This window comes from Pipistrellus hanaki (assembly GCF_964339955.1).
Source record: "Pipistrellus hanaki genome assembly, chromosome: 2".
Classification (NCBI taxonomy): domain Eukaryota; kingdom Metazoa; phylum Chordata; class Mammalia; order Chiroptera; family Vespertilionidae; genus Pipistrellus; species Pipistrellus hanaki.
In genome coordinates, this window is record NC_140504.1 from 113361116 (window position 1) to 113376139 (window position 15024).

At 47.4% G+C, this 15024-nt stretch overlaps 1 protein-coding gene across 2 annotated transcripts; it reads left to right on the forward strand.

Moving 5' to 3' along the window:
- Positions 1–7659: 7659 nt before the first annotated feature.
- Positions 7660–14857, forward strand: PSMG4 (proteasome assembly chaperone 4). Of its 2 annotated transcripts, XM_084873184.1 has the most exons (4): positions 7660–7960; positions 9844–9919; positions 13525–13657; positions 13789–14857. In XM_084873184.1, the coding sequence occupies exons 1-3, from the start codon at positions 7787–7789 to the stop codon at positions 13644–13646; spliced, it is 372 nt and encodes a 123-aa protein (XP_084729310.1). In that variant the 5' UTR covers positions 7660–7786; the 3' UTR covers positions 13647–13657; positions 13789–14857. The 2 variants fall into 2 exon arrangements, with proteins under 2 accessions (XP_084729310.1, XP_084729309.1); XM_084873183.1 differs by lacking the exon at positions 13789–14857 and having other exon boundaries at positions 7661–7960; positions 13525–13712.
- The last annotated feature ends 167 nt before the right edge of the window (positions 14858–15024 follow it).

A 15024-nucleotide genomic window follows, 5' to 3' on the forward strand; every position in this document is an offset into this window, starting at 1 on the left:
GAGGCTCTGACCTATGTATCTCCTCCTGTGGTGGGCCCCTGAGGGTCCCCTCAGATCCTCAGAAGTCAGTCAGCGAGGGGAAGTAAGACCACAGTTTTATCTACAGTTGAACTAGGTTGCAAGCCCCCTGTTTTCCTTTTCAGGAGTGGACCCAGCAGGTTCCTTTGCAGATTGTTTGTTGGGTTTCGTAGGAGAGACAGATTTGGAGCAGGATGTGAATGATCTTCAGATTAGTAAAAGACTGAAAGTAGCTTAACCACTTGGGTTAGTGAGCAACTTGACACCAGGCCACTGGAGTTCCTCGGGGAAAATCTTGGACCAATGTTGGTTGGCAGATCTAGTAACTATCATGATAGTTTTGTCACTGCAGCAGGGAGAATGGTGCTCATCAAACCTGACTGCACTCGATGGATGAGTGGATAAGGACATTAGATAGATAGTCAGCCATACAAAAGAAGGGAATCTTGCCATTTGAAACAACATGGATGAACCTAGAGGGTATTATGCTAAGTGAAATAAATCAGACAGAGAAAGACAAATACCATATAATGTCTCTTATGTGTAGAATCTAAAACAAACAAACAACAACAACAAAAAAAACCTCAATCAAACTCATAGCTACAGAAAATACATTGATGTTTGCCAGTTGTGGGAGGAATGGATTAAGGTCAGAAGGCTGCTGGTGGTCACCAAAAAAATCCCATCTGTTCCTCACATTTTGCACCCAATCCTGTTCCCCTCTACTACCCTTCCCCCCTCATCGCCCTCTGTCCCCTGGGCAGGTGGGCAGTGATAGGTGATTTTTGGCTAATGGGCTGGAAATGTGATGTCATTTCTAGGTTGGAGCATGAGGCCAGACACAGCATTGCAGCTCCCTCCTCTGCTGCTGCTCACAAGGTGTCCCTGGCCCTGAAGAACTATGTGGAGCAGAGCCCGGCTTTGCCTCCTACCCCTTCACCCCCATCCCAGCCAGCTAAAGATAGACTGTATTGCATCAAGTCATTTGCATTTCAGGGTTAAAATGCTACCATTTTAAATAGTTACATAGCTATTACTAACCCGAGCACACATTACCAACCTCGGCGTTTAACAGAGTTTAGGCTGGTTTTGAATGAAAGGCCCAGCGATCTCAAGAGAGATTCCTGTGATGCTATAGACTCTTGGACGTTCTCATGACTTGTCACTTGCACCATGAACATGCTAGGGGCAGCTCCGTCTTCAGAGTCTTCAGACAGTGCGCATTGTAAACCCAGGACTAACCTTTCTTCACCCGGAAGAGAGGTGACAGCTGTCCTCCCCACAGAGCAGTTTTCTTATCCATCACCTAAAAAATTCTTAAGTTCTTGTTCTTTAATGAAACAAACACAGGCTGACAACCCAAACTGATGGCGGAAAGAGGAGAGGTTTGACTCTAAATACTCAAGACCCCTGCCCTCTCTCCAAGCAGACAGCTGGCAGGCTGGCCTCTTTTGCAATCTGTCGCTGGTGCTTTTGCATTTTGTGGGCTGTGTGCTTCCTAGGGGACAGGCTGTTTCATTGGAGTATTCTAAAATTTCAGTCTAGAGAAAAGACTGCTCCCGGTGGAGTTCTCTGGTTAAGAGTGGGAACCGGGGAACTCCCCTCCTGCTTTCTGAAAGCTAAAGCTGCACTGGCTCTAATCCGCCTCCCTCCCACCTGCCACCTAGTGGCTTCCTGGAGAACATCATCCTCCTAAGCGCACTGGCCCAAGAAGGCTGGAGTTTTCATTGAGTTCTTATCTGATCTTCACCGGTATTCGCTCTGAAAGGCCCTTAGAGATCATCTAAGCCAATCTTCTCAATTTATAGCCAAGGTCACACTAGAACAGAGGTATACATCTAATAGTGGTGGAGCCAGGCCTAGAGCCTAAGGCCTTGGAGTCCTTATTTATTCTTCTAGTACCCTGTTTCCCCGAAAATAAGACAGTGTCTTATATTAATTTTTGCTCCCAAAGATGCGCTAGGTCTTATTTTCAGGGGATCTTATTTTTCCATGAAGAAAAATACAGTACACATTTATTGTTAAATGAAAATAAAGGAAATTTATTACCTGTATAAGGTACGGTAGTACGGTAGTTGTCAACACAAACCAGACAAACTGTGAATCCTACAGTATCAAGAATTTACTCATTTATTCAATGACAATCATGTCATCATCTTCTGGAACATCATCATAACAATCCAATTCCTGAATTTCCTTTGACTCCATTTCTTTCAGAATCAGTGTAACAAATCTCTGATGTTTAGCCTGGGGGGGGGGGGCTTATTTTCGAGGGGATGCCTTATATTTCACTCAGAAGGAAACCTGTAAGTAGGTCTTATTTTCGGAGGATGTCTTATTTTCGGGGAAACACAGTATGTACTCTTTGAGCACTCCACCACTCAACCACTTAGTCAATGTTTGTTTTAGGACTATGACATGCGGTGCCTGCTGTGCACTGCACCGGACATAAGACCCCTATCTGCCCTGAACTAGCTTACTGAGAAGGAAGATAGGCACGCATGAAGGCCATTGCTATTAATAAAATCATTGATCTGAGGAGACAAAATCCAAGGGCCAGGAGACGTTGCAGGCACCTGCCGAGGCAGGGAAGGCTTTCCTTAGGGATAGTGTCAGGGCTGACTTCAGGACCAGGGAGTTCTCCCGGAGGTAGGTCGGGGCAGGCCCAGGCAGGGGCACTGTGGGCAAGGTGTACAGGGCACAAGGAGGTGGGAAGTCCCTGCTGCCTTCTCGAGTTCAGTATGGCCAGAGCACAAAGCCGTGGGTGGTGAAGGACTGGCTTTGAAGCATCTCTGAAGCTGGGGAGGGCCTTGTGTGCCTGCAGAGTTGTGTAGGCCTACCATCACTGAAGGACTTTTTGTTACGGACAGTAACATGAGCAAATTTATTTGTTCAGTAGACCTCTCTGGAGGTAGTGAGACAGACAAGTTGGGAGCCAGTGAAACAATGCCCAGGCAAGAGGAAGGTGGGTCTGCACCAGTATGGCCATGCAGGTGTGGACACAGGAGGGGGTGTGGAGTAGACACCGCCTGCAGCATTGTTTGCATGAACAGAGCAGATCCTTGAGTTACAGTTTGGAAAACTGAGTGGTGATATATTCTCCAATGTAGGGAAAGGGAAGAGCTTAGGAGCAGAAAGGAGGGGTGAAAGAGATAATGAGATTGGGCAGAGACACACTAAGTAGTCAGATGCTAGGAGAACAATTAGGAAATGACAGTCAGTTGGGTATGCATATGGCTCTATGAAGAGCAGGCGACAGTAGATTTATACTTTAAAGATTAAGTGATGAGCAAACCCCATCCATGGCCACGGGTGAAATTGCCCAGGGAATGCATAAAGTGAGATAAGATCAGATCACAGAAGGAGACTGTCCCAGGCTGGGTACTCAGAGAGTTTAGTATGAGTATTTATTAGAGAGTACCACTGGAATTGACTAAGAGGAGAGGAAGTAGGATTGGGTAAAGGGAGAAGGAAAGCTGTGATGGCCCTTGGGGAGCTCTGGAGTGAAATAGCTTTTGGAGTTGACTGTGTTGAGCTGAAGTGGCTACATCTTCATTTCCTTACCTCTATCAAGGGCCACCTCAGGAAAGACTTTTGGGCAAAGTAGCTCTTGGTAGCTGAAGTAATCCTAAAGGGGTTAGCATCTGAAGGCCCCATTCTGCCAGTGGCTGGGCAATACTTTTTACTGGAAAGAGAACCTGTGCTTAGGCCAGAGTTGCAGTTGGTCTATCTACTGTCACAATTGGGCAAGTAAATCACTGGGATGTTAGACCTTTACTGCCCTGTCTGCACTGGTGACAACAGCCCTATCTGCTCCTGGTGCTCAGGATGGTGACTCTGTTCAACTGTGGGGCTCTGGACACAGGAGCCCTATGCACCCAGCTACAGCCATCCATAGCTTAGTGGGACTCCTGCCGTGTACCTGTAGGATGTCTAGATAGTCAAGATCTCTCAAGTCTACATTCTGACAGAGTGTGAAAAGTTAACATAGTCCTGGGCAAAACTATAAATGAATATTGTTGTTCACCCCATGTACTAGAAAATGCAAACTGTTTCTTCTCCTTTTTTCTTGTTTTCAGTAGAAAAGAATTAATTTCCCAAATTCTTATCCATGTACCTGAGGCCTTATCATATTGCTCTACTCAAGATACCTCATATGCTATGGCACTGCCATCAGGACTGCTTCTTGGTTGAGTTCATGGTTAGTCGACTGCAATCTCCAGGATTTAACTGGTGAAGTAGAGATATGATCACTACCACTGCATCCTTTGGATCCTCAAAGGTGGCACTAATTTCCACCATCCTTCTCTATATGCAATATTGCTTGTTTAGGGAAGGGAAAATGTCATGGTCTTCCACTTGGCTTTCTCCACTGGGATAGCTCTTACCCCATGAGCCAAAGACATAATGTAGGGATTGTGCCAACTTTCAAGTATGTCTATTCCAATGGTATATTCAGAGACCCATAAAATGACCCCAGATGGTTCTAGATGGGTCTCCTGATCCAGTGGACCTTTGGCGGGGCTTCATTTTTTTGTCTGGTTCCCTGTATGCTCCCACTGTACCAAGGATGACCATGTTGACTCTTCACATCTCCAGAGCTCAATTCTAACTCTGACTCTTGAAATATGTGTCTTCCTCTCTCCCTAGTGTACTGCTACTTGAGTAAATGGCCATTGGGCCCTTTAGAGAAAGGCAGGGTGGTCACTCTGTGTGTACTTGTCATGGTGTTGCAGAGGACCTGAGTTCCAGGTCTGGAAACTGATCAATGGACTATAAGATTTTACTGGGATGACTGCACTCAGCCTCCTGATAGTCCATCTTGATTTCTTCTGATGGTGCAAAGTGAATACTACCCTTTAGTAGTCAGCTTCCACTAACCCCACAGGAGCTCTAGAGTGAAAATGGTCTGACAAACTTGTCCAGAATTGAGCCAAAATGGCCTGGCCTGTATTCTGCTGCCTTCATCAGTCATTGGACGTGGGCTGCCTGGGAAGTCTGTGCATACTCTAAAGCAGTGGTCGCTAACCTTTTGGACCTCACGGACAACCAGTGGCCTGTGGATTACCAGTTGGTGACCACCACTCTAAAGGAGGTCAGAGAAGAAGGTTTTCTGGTAACAGCATTTCCAGCAGCTGAGATAACAAGTCCCTTCTTGAAGGGAGATCTAGGCGGCACATCTCAGAGTCCACCACAGTTGATGGAGTGAGGCTCCTGAGGACATGGAGGATAGGGTCAGAGCAGAGGTGGATAGATTAAAATTTGATATATTTCATGGTAATGAGGAGTAAAAGAAAGTAAGAATGGGCTAAGATGAGGATTTGAGTAGAGGTACAAGGAATTGTGGAAATTGAGCCTGATAATCTCTATTATCCTTGTAGAATCAGAAGCAGGGTCATCTGCTGAATGATCTTGGGTAGGGCTTGAAGAGAATAGTCCTCAAGGTAAATGAGAGAGGGCACAATCTAGGGACTTTAGGACAGTGTGTTAGGGGCAGGTGATATTGGGTGGCATGACTGGGTCATGTGGTTTTCCCAGCAGTGCTCAGAGCCCAGACATGGGAGCATAGAGGAGCATGACTCAACTGTGCTGGGTAAATGCGGGGGAGGAGAGTGAGGCAATAGAGTATTAGCTATTTAGTTTTCCCAGGCAGTTCTTTAAGATTCTTCAGATATAAACTCTACATTTTACAAATTGTGTCTGTTTTCCAGGGGAAAAAGCATTAAGGATATTAGAATTGAGGTGTGGATGAGATCACCTGCTCCATTAGTTCAACTTATAAATTTATTCTTTTATGGATCATGCTTTTGATGTTTTATCTATGAAATACTTTTCTAAATAAAGGCCACAAAAGTTTTCTTCTAGAAGTTTTGTAGTCTTAGGTTTTATGTTTAGGTCTATAAGTCATTTGAATTTGCTTTTGTGTATGATGTGAAATGTGAACTGAGGTTCCTTAGAAACAGTTCTTGAAAAGTTACATGTATAACTACCATGTGATACAACCATTCAACTTCTAGGTACTTTTCTACAATAAATAAAGCATATGTCCATACAGAGACTTACTTGTATACATACAGTTATATACTTGTATACAGCAGTTTCATTGCAATATCTCCAAATGGGAAACAGCCCAAGTGAACATCAACATGTGAATGGACAAATAAATAGTGGTATAGCCAGCCACACAATAGAATACTGCTAAGCCATAAAGGGATTAACTATTTATACACCCAACAACCTAGATAAATATCAAAATAATTATGGTGAGTGAAAAAGCAGACAAAAATTGTAAATACTGTATTATTCCATTTATATAAAACTCTAGGCAGTGTAAACAAATTTGTTATGACAAAATACAGATCGGCAGTTGGGGGAGAGGCAGGAAGATTACTAAGGGGTTTAAGGAAACTCTTGGGGATGGTAGACACATTCACTACTTTGATTATAGCCATGGTTTTATGGGTTATATATGTGTCAATACTTTGATTTGTATACTTTAAATGTGTAGTTATTGTATGTCAATTATACCTTAACAAAACTTTTTAAGAAGTGACCTGAAAATCCTATATAATAAAAGGCTAATATGTAAATTGTCTCCTTGGGAGTGTGACCTTTAGACTGGAAGGCAAGGAGGCCGGGAGGCAGGGAACCTGATCATCCCTATTGCTAGCCAGGCCTTGGGACCCTACCTGTGCATAAATTTCATACACCAGACATCTAATTATATTATTGAATCATTGATAATTATAAATATAACAAACTTATAAAAATACTTACCCTTAAAACTTTTTAATCAACTTAGACTTATTAGAGATTTTAAAAGCAGAACTTTTTAAAGAACTGAGATAGTTCTGGCTTAAAACCCAACATTCAGTTGTAACAGAATCTGAAAAAATGGGCCCTGTTTGCTTTTTCCACAAATATTCTTTCTTTGTCTTTCTCTTTCTTTTTTCAAACATTCCTTCTTAACACAACGAAGGCTTCCTTATTTCAACTCTGTATTGCCTCAAATTTACTAAAATTAAAGGTTCCCTCAGCTGGGATGATGATGGCCACCATCCACTACTTTCCATGTACTTGCTCATAACCCTTCCCACTTCTCTGAGAGGTAGCTATTCTTATGTCCAGGTTGTAGATGAGGAATCTGAGTCTCAGAGAGGTTCAAAGATTAGCCCACAGCCCACGTTTATACACAATTACAGGTTAGGAGGGTCTGAGTCTGAAACTGCCATTCTAAAGGGATGATACATTCAAGGCTTCTCTGGAATTACAGGGCTGCCAGCAGGGGGTGGATTTTGGTAATCCAAACCCAGATGGTATGATGGGAGGTGGGTGCTCTCAGAGTGCTTAAGGAACTACTTAAGTAAAACAGAGCTGTCTTGGTTGGGCAGGTCTTGACCTGGGAAGACCTTGCGCCTGGCTCCAGCACGTAGTGGCAAGTTCAGGCGGGCGCTCGGGGGTCCCCTAAGCCTCGGCGGCCGGCCCTGTGAATGAGGAGAGCAGGTTTTCCCCGAGTCCAACGATGTGCGGGAGCGCGGGGTGAGACCTGCTGGGCAGCCAGCCACCCGTCAGTCTGCTCTGTCTGCTCGGACTGCAAGGCCCAGGAGCTGCCCGGCCCGCCCTCCCGGAACCCGCCCCAGGCGCCGCCCACTTCCCGGTCTGGAGCGCGAAGGCGCGCTCGGCCGCTCGGCGCTCGCCTGCTCGGGTCTGGCGGGCCGGGCGCCGCCGCCGGGAAGGGTCCGGGCTGGCGGGCCTGGCGGCTAGCCGCATGGAGGGTCCGCGGGCCGCCGCGGGCGGGGACGTCTCCCTGCACAACTTCAGCGCGAGGCTGTGGGAGCAGCTGGTGCACTTCCACGTCATGCGGCTGACGGACTCGCTCTTCCTGTGGGTGGGGGCCACGCCGCACCTGCGCAACCTGGCCGTGGCCATGTGCAGCCGCTACGTGAGTGCGGGGGTCCGGGGGAGCGGGGAGAGGGGCGCTCGGGACACGGAGGGGGCGGTCCCCGGGCGGCGGGGGCGGGCTGGGCCGGTGGGACGGCGAGGGGGCTGGCGCCCAGGGTCCTCAGGGCGCGCGCCCGGTTCCCGCCGAGGAGACCGCGGGTGCGCTTCCTCCGGGCCTGCGGGCGTGACCCTCTGGTCCCCAAGCTCCAGGGGCCGCGGGAGCTCTCGGAGCTCTTCCTGTGATGTCGGGGGACGGGGTCGGTCCGCACCAGCACCACCCGGAGGGGTGCGGTGTGCGGTCAGGCCAGCACGTGGACCTCGGGCGGGTCCCTCCTCGGCACTCCCGCCGCCCCGCGGGCTCCATCTCTCTTCAGTAGTTGGAGTGTCCGAGGGCTCCGTCATGAGTCCTCTGCTCCCCGTCACATCGCGCCCTGCGGGGTGGCACCTTCGTTTTCATGCCCTCTTTGGGCAGAGTTTGTAAAAACTAAATCGTCTACCTACCATCTGGCTCTTAGAAAACATTTACTGGCCCATGAGCAGGGATGGCTTCAAATGGTCTATGAAGTCTCTCCCTCTTCCCTTTCCCCCAAATCCCCACATGTAAGTAAGACTAGACTATGTAGAACAAAACCATACAGCTTTTACTCATCCAGCTGGCCTGCCTTGCAGCGAGCAGGTCTGTGTGATGCCAAGAGAAGCTGCAGGGCTCCAGTGGCAGGAGGCAGGCGGCTTGGGACCAGGGAAGATGGGGAGGGGAACCCTTTGTGCTCAGAGAACTGGGATGCGCGTGGGTGAGTGGAAGGTGGTCCTCCGTGTAGGCATGTGTCTACCTGGAAGACCAGCTTCACACAGTGTGATTTCAGAAACAGTGAAGTAGAGGAAAGGGTAACTGTGGGTTTTTCGTTTTGTTTTTGATCAGAAAAGTCACCCTGTTAAGGTAGATTTTCTGTTTTCAGGAGGTTTAACTGTAAATACTAATAATAGTTAAAATGTTGAACTTGAAATCTCTAAACTGCAAATTCATTAAGATCACATTTTTGTATCATGAAAAATCATGAAGTGAATGTTTTTATTCTTTCATCTTTTGTAGACCTAAACAGATTCTGTCTTGTATTGAAGTAACTTGAACCCTTAGGAGGTAAGGAGCAGTCTCTGGTCTTTGCGCTGCTCACAGTGAAAGGAATTTTGGCCGTATTATAAGTTAGTGGGTTTTTTCATTTCCAACAAGGCCTTTTTAACGGGAAGGTGAATTCCATTTTGTAATTGGAAGTAAGATTACCTCTAGATTTCAAAGGAGCCACACTTACTTATCTTTAGTTTTATTGCTTCTTATCTGAAATGAGAATTGACCAAATATATCCAGAAGTTTTTATTTTCATTATTTGGACACTGATGGCTGATGCCCTTCTGCAGAGCCACGGGGCCTTTGTGCACTGAAGAGGCCAGACACCCTTTGGGGAGTGGAGCTGTGGTTCTCCGTCCGGGGAGGAGGTAGGTGTCCTGCCTCCTCTGCCGCTGGCTGCCAGGGTGAGGGGCCTGCAGGCACTCGGCACCCAGACTCCGAAGCTTCCTTTTAGCTCTGGCCGTAATGATCTTGTTTGCTTCCATCTTGGTTGTGATGTTGCCCATCAGCATGCTTTGGAATTCCCAGCACTAAACCATGTGGCCCTTAGTGTGAAACAAGCGGCTGCTCCTCATCTCTCTCTCTCTGTGAGCTCAGAGCGTAGAGGGCCAGCTGCCCGGCTGCTGACACCGATGCGAGGCCTTCTCTCGGCGGAAGTGTCTGACCTTCCAGGACCCCCACTGTTGCCCGTGTGAAGAGTCAGCAGCGGCAGAAGTTCAGCTGACGGAGAAGCCGCATTGCACTCTCTGTTTTCCTTTCAGGACTCCATCCCTGTATCCACCTCCCTCCTCGGAGACACTTCAGACACGACCTCCACTGGCCTTGCCCAGCGCTTAGGTACGTACCCATGGCGGCTGCAGGAGCGGCCAGATGGGGCCTCGCTGTGTGATGGAATCGTGAGGCGAGTCACTTTAGAAGTGAATCTTTATGTCAAGAGATAAAATCAACTCATCACGGCAGAGTAAGCCTAGACCTTGGTGTATTGTCTTCTTAGGAGGCACATCCCTATCACGGGGTCCCAAATCAGCCTGTGCCTTAGAGGACTCCCTGGTCATGCCCTGGCTACTGTCCAAGCTTATGAGGATGGTGGCTTGGGCCCTTCGGTAAGCACATTACTTCTGGTGGTGGCGAGCGTGAAGGGCACCTGTGCCTGTGGGCGGTGCTGCAGGAGCCTCCTGGGCTCTGGGGATCCAGCGGAGCAGGAAGCAGCCTGTGCAGGAGGGACTGCCCTGCACTCCCGGGATGCCGTCAGGCTCAGTGTGGTGAAGGGCGGTGTGAAGCTAGAGCATGAAGTTGAAGGTTTCCCCCTCCTACACTCCAGACACACTTCCTATAAGCACCCAGGCAGTCCGGGCGAGGACAGCATGTGTGCTGCCTCAGCCAGTGTGCGTGGTCACCTGGTCATCACAGGTGCTGGGGCCTTGCACAGTAGGGCCGCCTCTATGGCCTCTCAGTCTTCACGGTCACCCGTGTTTCCAGCTGGCTCAGATATAGCGCCCGTGTACTGGTGCGGGGCGTGTGCAGCGAGTGGGGCCCAGCCCTGTGTTTTAGTGGTGTTGACAGTTCTATCCACTTAATCCCTGAAAAGTGGAAACAAGTCAGTCTGGAAGGCACCCTCGTAAACAGAACACCCACAGTTCAGGTGGCACAGGTGCCAGGGGCAGGCTGAGGAGAGGCCGTTCTAGACTCGCCCACGGTTCTGTGCATGGACAGGGCAAGGCCACGGGGGCAGCTGCAGCAGCATTTTGGGAACATCACTACCTTTTCTTTTGCCTGAAATTAGAGAAGCCTGACTAGTAAGTTGTTTGGTAACTTCGTATTAGGAAGTAATTTTAAATTTACAGAAAAGTTGCAAGAAAAGATACAGAGCATTCCTGCTTAGCTCCAGCATTCCTACTTAGCCCGCACACAGGTTCCCAGTTGTTACTGTTCCTATGTTCCCGTCATTGTTTTTTCTGAACCATGTGAAAGTAGTTGAAGACATGATCATTCCATGTGTTTCACTGTGTATTGCCAGAGCTTAAGAAGTAACATTCAGCCCTGACCGGTTTGGTTCAGTGGGTAGAGCATTGGCCTGCAGACTGAAGGGTCCTGGGTTCCATTCCAGTCAGGGGCATGTGCCTTAGTTGAGGGCACATCCCCCGAAGGGGGTGTGCAGGAGGCAGCTGATGGATGTTTCTCATCAATGTTTCTAGCTCTCTATCCCTCTCCCTTCCTCTCTGTGAGAAATCAATAAAATATATTAAAAAACAATAAAAAAGAGGTTACATTCATGTCACACACCTCTGTGTGCCTGCCTGAGACAGTGGAGATGAAGGTGTTCATAGCTCTGGGCCAGAAAACCGGTGGGTCGCCACAGTGTGAATGACAGACTGGCAGTGCAGGGTGGCGGGCATGCATTTGGTGCGCTGTAAGTTTTTTGTGCCAAAAAGGAAGATGTGTCCTTGAGATGGAGTGCTAATAGTAGTTTGTATGCAAAAAACTAGGGTTCTTTTGATTTTTTTGTTTTATTAATCTTCATCTGAGGATTTTTTCTTTTTTAGAAAGTGAAAGGGAGAGGGGAGAGAGGAAGATTTCGATGTGAGAGACACACTTTGATTGGTTGCCTCTCACAGGGGATAGAACTTGCAACCCAGGTTTGTGCCATTGACTGGGAATTGAACCCGTGACCCTTAGGTGCCCTAGCTGACACTCTAATCCCTGAACAACACAGGCCAGGGTGGGTTATTTTTCTTTTGTAGTTTGTGCAAGTGTTAGGGGCTTTGTCTAGGAGTAATGAGAAGAGAGCAAGGTCCCAAACAGTGTCTTCTGTGGAGGATGAAAAGAAGTCAGAAAAGAGATGATAGAGAGTTCAGGGCAACCCTGGAAGCATTGGAGTTGGAGGCTGCAGTATGGATGGAAACCCCTCCCCCCTTATCTGTGTGGCTCTGGGGGGCAGCGCTGGCTGGGTCTGCTGGGCAGATGATGTGGCGTGCACAGTCTTAGTCCCTGTAAGACCCTGCCTTAGCAAGTAGGGAGATTGGAATCAGAGCAGCCATTCTGGTGGACAGGGAATTTTCTGCCCTCTGAATGAGGGCAGGCTGGGCCATATCCCAGTCTCACCTCTGCTGACCACCTTTTTGCCTTTGATGCTGGATTGGCATGGTCATCTGAAATCCTTGGGATGGGAGGGTGGGTGCGTGCCTCTGTGGGGAGGAGGAGTTCGCACCTGCCCTGTGTGTGGTGTGAGGCTGAGGGAGGAGGCCCTAGCTCTGGTGCAGTCACAGTATTTAGCTGATTTAGACTTGCTGCCTGACTGTCCTCAGAATGTTTGTCTTATCTTTCATATTGATTTCTGCAGTTGGAGCTGCACACCTTAATTATTATTGGTTCTGCAGAAAGGGGCTAAAGCATAGCCAACGTCAAATTGAAAATTAGATATTTGTGTGTGTATGTGTGCTTGCACACACATATAAATATGCATGTGTGTGTGTATCTGCATGGGCACACACAGAAATGGAGAAATGTAGGATTATTGGTGTTTTTTGAAAAGTGAAACAGTGGTTCCTTTGCCCAGGACCAAACCAGAGAGGGTTGGACCTGCATTACCACCATTTGTCCACCATCCAGAACTGAAATATCATTGCTGACATGTACACATAAGGAACTTTTTGACATTGAAATTGGGTCTCAAAAGAACTGTTGGCTCAGAAAGAAACTCACTACAGATTGATTCATTTGCCTTTCAGCATAACCATTATTACTTGTCTCATTTTTGGTTCTTATAAGTGTATTTCCAGTAGGACATGATCTCACTCATCTAAGGGAAATGATGAACAACATAGACTGATGAACAAGAACAGACCAGAGACAAGGAGGCATGGGTCAGACTGTTGGACCTCAGGGTGGGGATAAAGAGGAGAGATCAACCAAAGGCCTTGTATGCATGCATATAAGCCTAACCAGTGGTCAAGGACAATAGGGGGGTGGGAGCATAAGTGGGGAGGATGGGGGGTGGGATTGGGGGGATGAGGACAAATATGTGATACCATAATTAATAAAGAAATTAAAAAAAAACCCCAAAAAACAGTGGTTCTTAAACATTAGTATTCGGATCCCTAGAGGTCCCGTGGAAATCAGTGTTGGCCGCAAGCCCAGCCTTTCTGATCCCGTTGGCCTGGGAGTGGGGCCTGAGCATGTGTGTCTCTGATGAGTTCCCAGGGGATGCTGCTGCTGTGGGGACCACACTTTAAGAACCATTGTTCTGGAGACTTAGAACGGTCCCAGAGACTTCAGTCTGCATTTGCAGCAGCTGCTTCAGGTCATAAAAATCAGAACTTTCTTCTCTCCCTGAGGAAAGCCCACTGTCTTTCCCCCTTATTTCTTAGCTGTAAGGTCTGCCCGAGGCACACGGTCTCTAGATATTTCAGTCATGGCTGAGTCAATGTGTTTTTTCTTTTTAGCCAGGAAGACCAACAAGCAGGTGTTTGTCAGCTATAACCTACAAAATACAGACAATAACTTCGCATTACTTGTAGAAAACAGGATCAAGGAAGAAATGGAGGCTTTTCCGGAAAAGTTCTAGCTGAGGCAAAAGTGAGGATTTCTATCTTATGTACAATATACATTTAAATAAATGAGTTAAATTCCACTATTTGTCACCAGGTTAATCTGTTTGCATCTTGTCTTTAAAGGGTTAACTTATTTTCCTTCTTCTCCCTCACCAGACTGTGGGCCAAAAGGCTGTCATTGATCAAGCTTTGGAAGAAGAAAAGCAAAATGGGCAGTAGTTGCCTTGTGACTGCTCTTGATGGAGAAAAGGGGTTCAGATGGAATTTTGTTGGGAAGGGGGCTAAAAAGACAAAAGGGTTAAATTAGTTGTGACTCTGTTGTGTCCATTCCCAGGTAAAATGGGAGATGATAAACTTCCCTGGCACACCTCTCTGCTGTGCTCACCCTCGGGCCTGGGTCGGAGCCTCACTCCACACGGCTCACTAGACTTGTGGTCTTGGTGAAGGCTCACACTCCTCTGGGCCCTGTTTCCTCACCTACAAAATGGGAATGATCTCTACTCTGCTGGGTTAGTTTCAGGATTAACTGCACTGAAATACTTGGCAAACTATAAGTGCAGTGGCAATGAAGATGTCAGTTATGGCTTTATCTACATGTGGATCCAAATGCTTGCCCTCCTGTTAACCATTGTCTCCTCCCCCCCTCCCACCCCCCAAGTCCCAAGCACCTGTTTTGGTCATCTTTAATCCTTAGCTTTTTCTGCCTACCACTTGAAGTAGATTCTAATCTTTTTAGTACTGAAAGGAGTTTTTAGGGGTAAAATAGACAAGTTTAGGGAGTTTAGGAAATAGGGGGTCCATGTGGGAGAAAGACAGTTGGTTGTGGGCTTGGAGCTGCCAAAAGGCATTTATTCACGGAGAATGAAAGTGCCACGGGACAAGGGGGAAGGAAGACGTCCAATCACAGAAGATAGGGAAACGCCATAGGGTACGGGGAGAAAGGAAACAAACTTCACAGAGGATAGAGAAATGCTGACAAATGGGAGGAATAGATTTTCACAGGAGACAGAGAATTCTACCACTGAGGGAGGAAAAGAGGGTGACACCATGTGGGTTTTGAGCTTTGAAGCTGATATAGTGACCAATTGGAAGGCAGCAACAAGAAAGTACTGCAGCCTTTACAATCCTTAGGAAGAAGGAGCTTAGTGGGCTACCCCTTTGGGAACCCCTCCCTATGTGGGAGTTTGTACTTGTTTCCAATAAATTTCCACCTTTTCATATAACACCTTTTGTCTGGCTTCATTCTTTGAGTCTACCTGGACAAGAACCTGGGAAAGAAATCCTTGCCGCCTCCTGCTCAGGAAAGATCACCCAACTCAGTACCAAATGCTACACATTTTGCTTGTTTTTTTTTCACTCCTTTTCTCAATGGCCAATATTTCCTGGGTCAGT

Coding starts and splice junctions, on each gene's coding strand:
- PSMG4 (XM_084873184.1), top strand. CDS start 7,787: ATGGAGGGTCCGCGGGCCGCCGCGGGCGGGGACGTCTCCCTGCACAAC. Junction 7,961..9,843: donor TGGCCATGTGCAGCCGCTAC/GTGAGTGCGGGG, acceptor TTTTCCTTTCAG/GACTCCATCCCTGTATCCAC. Junction 9,920..13,524: donor TGGCCTTGCCCAGCGCTTAG/GTACGTACCCAT, acceptor TTTTCTTTTTAG/CCAGGAAGACCAACAAGCAG.